The sequence below is a fragment of the Pteropus alecto genome, unplaced genomic scaffold (genome assembly GCF_000325575.1).
Source record: "Pteropus alecto unplaced genomic scaffold, ASM32557v1 scaffold43, whole genome shotgun sequence".
NCBI classification, from domain to species: domain Eukaryota; kingdom Metazoa; phylum Chordata; class Mammalia; order Chiroptera; family Pteropodidae; genus Pteropus; species Pteropus alecto.
The window spans coordinates 3,873,011-3,879,911 of NW_006435764.1; the positions used below are offsets into that span (position 1 = coordinate 3,873,011).

At 55.5% G+C, this 6,901-nt stretch overlaps 1 protein-coding gene across 1 annotated transcript in view; it reads left to right on the top strand.

Annotated features, from left to right (window-relative positions):
• The window catches only part of CUNH11orf24 (chromosome unknown C11orf24 homolog), a 10,570-nt gene that overhangs the window by 1,572 nt on the left and 2,097 nt on the right, over positions 1-6,901 (top strand). Inside the window, exon 2 of the mRNA XM_025046295.1 lies at positions 6,662-6,897. Coding sequence (XP_024902063.1) covers positions 6,662-6,897 — 236 coding nt within the window. The remainder of the gene's footprint in view (positions 1-6,661; positions 6,898-6,901) is intronic.

A 6,901-nucleotide genomic window follows, 5' to 3' on the forward strand; every position in this document is an offset into this window, starting at 1 on the left:
CGTCACCCAGGACGCCTTGAAATGGCTAGACGGACATGCCCCGGAAGGAACCTTGAACGCGCGAACCTACGCCCAGAACCAGTTTCCTGAGGGGGACCCCCAATGAGACCCCAATGACGACAGGGGACTTCAGATGCTAGCCTGATACCAGGAGGCTCTCCTAGGTGGTCTGAAGGAAGGCGGGAAGAAGGTCATGGGTATGAGCAAGACTTCAGAGGTCTTCCAAGGACCAGAAGAGACTCCAAGCCAATTCTGTGAGGCATTCTGCCTCGATACCTCCTTTGACCCAGACTGACTGACAGAGGATGGTCCATGCGGCATTTGTCGGGCAGGCCTAGGGTGACATTCGGCACGAACTGCAAAAACTGGAAGGCTTTGCTGGCATGAACATCAGCCAGCTCCTTGAAGTCGCGACCAAGATCTTCGTCCATTGCGACCAAGAGGCCCGCCGAGAGGCTGACCGAAAGATGAAGAAGTTAGTTGACCTACTTGCAGCTGCTCTGGTAGAGTGGTCCGGGCCCCCTAGAAGAAGTGCCTCACAAAGGTGGGGACAGAACCAGTGGGGAGGTCAGTCGGGGGAACCTCCCGCCATGAAAACGAGACTGGGACAAGAGCAATGTGCATGTTGCCGCCAATGGGGCCCCTGGAAGAATGAGTGTCCCCGGTGACCGGCTGGGCCGTCAGCAGCTCCTGGCCCCTGAAGACACGACCAAGTGGTGCAAGGGCACTGTCACCCAGCTCGCCTGTCACCAGGGATGACCTTGTTGGCCTTGCTGCCCTGGAAGGGTTCGGGGATGACTAGGCCAGACCGGGCTCCCTTCTGCTGGGCCTCCAGGAGCCTATAGTCCAAATGAGAGTTGGGGGCCGACCTGTTGACTTTATGGTTGACACTGGGGCTGAACACTCATTTGTGACTAGGCCTGTAGGCCCCTTTTCTCAAAGACAAGCTGCCATTATGGAGCCCCCAGGGGACGAGTCCGTCGCCCCTTCCTGCAGCCCCGCCGGTGCTACCTAGGAGGACGAGAAGTCATCCACGAATTCCTATGTCTGCCCAGCTGCCCCGTGGCACTGATGGGACAAGACCTCCAGGCTCAGATTACCTTTGACTCACATGGCCAAGCAGCCCTAACCTTGGGGACGCCAGAAGCAAGGATCAGGTCGCTCGTGGTTCCCCAAGGAGAAGAGTGGAGGCTCTATAGTCTCATAGGAGCGTCCCAAGAGGGACCCGAGCTCCCCTTCAAAGTGCCCGGAGTGTGGGCTGAAGACAGCACTCCAGGACCGGCCCGACGCGTTCCTCCAGTGGTGGTGGAGTACAACCAGGAGCTGAGCCAGCCCGCCGGAAACAGTGTCCCATCCCCCATAAGGCACAAATGGGGCTCCGAAAACATTTAGAGACTTCTGAAGTATGGAATTCTCTGTCCCTGCCAATCATCCTGGAATATGCCTTTCCTGCTTGTTCAGAAGCCAGGGACCGATGACTACCGGCCAGTCCAAGACTTACAGGCAGTGAGCCAGGCGACTATCACCCTGCACCTTGCGTCCCCAACCCATATACCCCCCTAGGCCTAATCCCCACTGAGGCAGCCTATTTCACCTGTCTGGACCTCAAAGATGCCTTCTGCATCTGCCTGGCTCCTCAGAGTCAGCCAATCTTTGCCTTCCAATGAGAAAACCCTGAAAGCTGCCAGTTGACATGGACACAGCTGCCTCAGGGGTTCAAGAACTCCCCGGCCGTCTATGGGACAGCTCTAGCCTCGGATTTGAAGGCCTTCCCGGCAGACCTACACAGCTGTACGTCACTCCAGTACGTAGATGACCTCCTCTTAGGAGGAAAGGCCTGTGAGGAATGCATGGAAGGAACGCATCTACTTCTCAGGCTCCTCTGGGAAGCGAGTTACAAGGTCTCTAAAAGGAAGGCTCAAATCTGCCAAGAAAGAGTCAAATACCTTGGCTTCCACTTATCACAGGGATGATGCCAACTCGGCCCAGAAAGGAAACAAACGGTCTCCTCAGTTCCCTTCCCTGGCGACAAGTTGCAAGTTCCTCGGAGTGGCTGGCTTCTGCAGAATCTGGATTCCTAATTTCTCCATCCTGGCCAAACCCCTCTATGAAGCTACAAAGCGGGGGCAATGGGAGCCCCCTCCTCTGGGAATCTACACAACAGAAGGCCTTTGAAGAAATCACACAGGCGCTCACAACACCCCCGACTAGGACTCCCAGACTTGACCAAATCTTTCTGTACGTACACGAGCACATGGGCATCGCAGTGGGCGTCTTAACCCAACTGCTAGGACCTTGGCACCGTCTCGTGCCTTATCTCTCCAGACAGCTTGACTGTCGCCCAGGGCCGGCCACCTATCTGCAAGCACTCGCAGCAGCCGCTCTCCTTGTGTCAGAAGCAGACAAGTTGAGTCTAGGATGAGAGGCGACAGTCCGGGTCCCCCATTCTGTCCTGGCCTTATTAAAATATAAAGGACGCTATGAGCTCACCAATGCCTGGATGGCCAAATACCAAGGAATGCTGTGTGAGAACCCACGTATCTGCCTCGAAGTAGTGTGGACCCTAAATCCAGCCACCTTACTGCCGGTGGGACAGATGATAACCAGACCTACCTGACCAGCCCCTCAAAAGCCCTGATGACATGTAAGACAGCAACAGCTTCGTCAGGAAATGAGCGTCTCGCGGGGTGCGCGGTAGTAACCTTGCATTCTACTATTGATGCAAAGCCTTGGCCTCAGGGAACCTCAGCACAGAAGGCAGAGCTCATCGCCTGGACCCGCAGCCTTCCGCTGGCAGCAGGAGAGTGTGCAAACATGTGCCCTGACTCTACGCCTTCACCACCTGCCATGTACATGGAGCCCTGTACAAAGAGAAGGGTCTAATCAATTCAGGGGGAAAAGACATAAAACATAGAAAGGAAATTGTAGAACTCTTAGATGCTGTGTGGGCTCCCAAGAAAGGAGCAGTCATGCACTGCAGAGGACACCAAAAAAGGGGACCCCATAACAGCCCAGGGCAACCGCAGGGCAGATCATGTTGCCAAACTGGCAACGGCCGGGGAGATGTCCAGCCCTACGGCTTTCACTGCTCCCCTGTTTCCAAGTCCCTCAGCCGAATGGGACCCCAAGTACTCGCCTCAAGGAGAAACCTGGTTTAAGACCGAAGAGGGGAACCTCCTCCCCGCTGGATGGGGGAAGTTCAAGGACAGGCGAATTGCAGTCCCTGGGACCCCAGCCCCAGCTTTCATCAAACAGTTTCACCAAAGGAGTCACCTTGGTCGCAGTGCCCTAGAATCCACTCTGGGCTGGTATTTCTATGTCCCCTGGCTCTGTAGCATCTCACGAGCGGTGTGTGAACGGTGCCAAGTCTGTGCCCACAACAGCCCCGGGCAAGGGCCGTGTGCCCCACCGGGGGTCCAGAGTGTCGGTGGCACCCCCTCTGAGGAGCTCGAAGTAGACCACTGAAACGCCTCGATCACGGGGCCTCCGGGATCTCTTGGTCTTTGTATGCACCTATTCCGGTCAGGTAGAGGCTTACTCCACCCAGACAGAAGGCCCGAGAAGCAGCCAGACTACTCCTCTGAGAAATCGCTCCACGGTTTGGCCTACCGATTACCACTGGCTCGGATAACAGACCAGCCTTTGTAGCAGAAATAGTGCAGCTACTAGCCAGAAATTTAAATATTAAATGGAAATTGCCTACCGCCTATCGACCACAGAGTTCAGGACAGGTGGAACACATGAACAGGACCCTTAGGACTCAGCTGGGAAAACTATGTCAGGAGACATATCTACATTGGGACGAAGTCCTCCCCATGGCACTATTGAAAATCATGTCGGCCCCAACCAGGAAGACTGGGTTCTCCCCCTGCGAGATCCTGCATGGGCGGCCACCCCCCCTCATCGAAGGACAAGGAGACCTCAAGGAAATCAGTGCATTGACTGAGACAACAGCTTCGGCCCCTAGGGACCACCTTCCAGACTCTCAACCAACGGGTTAGGGAAAGGCTCCCTGTCAGTTTAACCGCTCAGGTTCACCCTTTAAACCAGGAGACTCTGTCTGGGTAACGGAGTGGAACATTCAGCCCCTAAAGCCCTGTGGAGAGGCCCCTTTACTGTCATTTGTCTACCCCCACTGCAGTTAAGGTCGCTGAAATAACACCCTGGATCCATCACAGCAGACTCAAACCCGCAGCTGCAGAGTGGGAGTGTGTTCCAGACTCTTCCGAGCCCCTCAAGGCCACCCTCCGGAAGAAAACACCAGCTGTGCCAACAGACCAAGAAGAAGACGTCAGCCCGCTTTGGTCACACCGGAAGTTGACCAGTCACGCGCAGCTGAAGCCTGAGGACGACGTCCCGTCAGGATGGCACCCCTGAAGACTTTTCCTTTTCCTGCTCCGCCACATGTGTGGTGCCAGTCTCCCCACTTCCTCTTCCCCTTGTACCCATTGCATGCGAAGGTCCAGGACAGGGTCCAGCACTGCCACCAGCTTCACTTCCGTGACCAGCCTACCTGAAGGCTGTGCCCTAAACGCCACGCTCTGCACTCACTGGGGATTCCAGTACTGTGTGGGGTACATAAAGGTTAGATCCGAGAGCGGCCATTCCTGCCAAGAGCCTGAAAACTTAGGAGAAACTTGGGCGTGTTGGTGATGGACCTCGAGCGGGGAAAAGGTCCATAAACACGCAGAGGGCCCAGCAGTCGGAGAAATTGTCCAATGGCTGCGTAGTCCAACCACAGCTAAGCCTGCACCGTCTCCTAGGCCCCATAGCCCACAAATGTAGGACCAGCTAAAGGCCGCCTTAGGCCAAAACTTAGACGCCCCCTTCACAGAGACTGTAGTAGGAAGAAAAACCAACGAAAGTTCCTCATGCTATGGAAGTACCAGCCCCTAAACCAAGAACTAGAAGAAGGAGATGATGCTCTCTGATCCGGTCCTGGGTGTGAGCATCAGAGGGGGCACGTGGCAGCCTGACCCTGCCTGACCATTTCCTGCTTGAGCAGTGAGGTCCTGATTGCTCCCGCCCGTCCCCCAAGGTTCTCTGTCTGGACACCTGCTTAAACAGATGAGCCAGTTTCCTTACAGCTTGGCAGCCAATCAGTGTTCTCCGTCCTTATACGGAACATCCGTCGCTGTGTGTGTTTGCGGAAGTCTGAGACTGCCTAGAACTGTCCGCCCTGTGACAGTCGGGGCTCAGCCTGTGGATGAGAATCCGCTGGGCCGGTGCCGGCATCAATAAACACTGCTTCCTGCCCACAGCCTCGGTGTCCCGTCTCTCTGTGTTCGAGAATCCCGCAACACCCCTTGTGCCCTCAAGGGGTGGGGGTCTGGGAAAGGGGATCGCTCTGATATTTCAAAGGCGTGTTATCTAAGGTGCAGAAAGACAATAGAAAGTCTTGCTTGAGGTAAAAATCGGCCTGTGTCGAGGAAACTATAGGCCTTGGCTGTGACTACCTCCACGACCTGCTTACGGTTGGGAATTTTTATGTTCACAGCATCCCGTGCGGTGACTGTCGGTCTCTGAGTCTGTAGGGCCCGCCATGCTGGCCTCCCCTGAGCTTGTCAGGTTTAGTTTGTGACCCCTTTTTAGTCCACACGGGAGATGACTAGGAGAGGAGGGAGCAGAAAGAGTCAGTTGGGGGCCGAGATTCCGAAGCAGCATGGATGGGGCCCCGAGAGGCAGGAGGCAGTGGATCCTAAACCAGTGGAGATGCCCAGGTCAGTCCAGTTCAGGAGCAGAGGGTAGGAAAGTCGGGACGCTCCCGAATGGGCGGGGACCAAAAGTTCTTCCCAGGGCGAGGCTGGGCCCCTGGGAGCGTTTCTTTCACAGAAGGCATTGGCCCTTCGGGAACCTCGCCCTGCCCCAGGCCCTCTCCAGCGGGGAAGGGCTTGTGCCTTTCTGTCCCCTTGCCTGCCGCCCCCGTGTGAGTGCCCACGGCTGCTTGGTGTGTGCGTTTAACTGTTAGGGCAGTGTGAGGAGTCAGCATCCACACAGTTAGGGTAAAACACAAATATGGGACTTAGAAGTCTGCCTATAATGTTTCGTTTTCTCCCCGAAGGGGGCGTCTGTAATATTTCAATAAAATCGGTGAGGAAAGTATTTAAAGTACAGATTTTCCACTTAGCTGCCAGGCTTGCCTAACAGGGAAAGTGATGTCAGATTTACCCACATTGCCAACCAAAACGAGGCCCTTGATCAGCATTTATCTGATAGCAACCCTTCCAGAAACCCGCAAACAATGTCGTTAAGGCAATATCCGGTGCTCCAGGTTCCCACCCGCCACAGAGACTCATCCTGTGGACCACAGAACAGTGTCTATATACACAAAGCCGCAAGCCCGTGTTCCTTGGGTTTGGCCACCAAAGTCAAGTAAGGTGACGAGTCAGGACAGGTGTCTGGGGTTTGCCCTGTGTTTGGTTCCACAGTCCCTGCGCCTTGCAATGTATATAGTTTCTCCACCTCGGAATAGGGACTGGGGCCACGTCGCTGTGGTAAACATCACCAGAATGACGGAGTAGGGTACCGTGTGGTCCCTGGCCCAGCCTGGGGATCACCTGTGTTGGGTCTTAGGAACCTGTGTAAGCCGGAAAAGGGAATTAAGCCATTTGCAGTCTGATTTCACGGAACTCACACGCAACACCCTTCATATGACACATAGGTTCACAGAAGAGTTTAAAATCAAGCCGCGCCCTGCGTCCCCATCCAAGCCGTGCATTACTGACCAGATGACCTCTCCTGACCACAGGTCCCTCGGCCAGGCAGCAGGGCATCGTCAGCAGCTGGAGAGCGGCCCGCTGGGAGCCCCAGGGACCGTCCGGCCTTGCTCCCGGCTCACCTGCAAGATGTGGGCAGCCCTGGTGCTCGTTTGCATTTCCTCCTTGTCCTTATCCGAATGCCG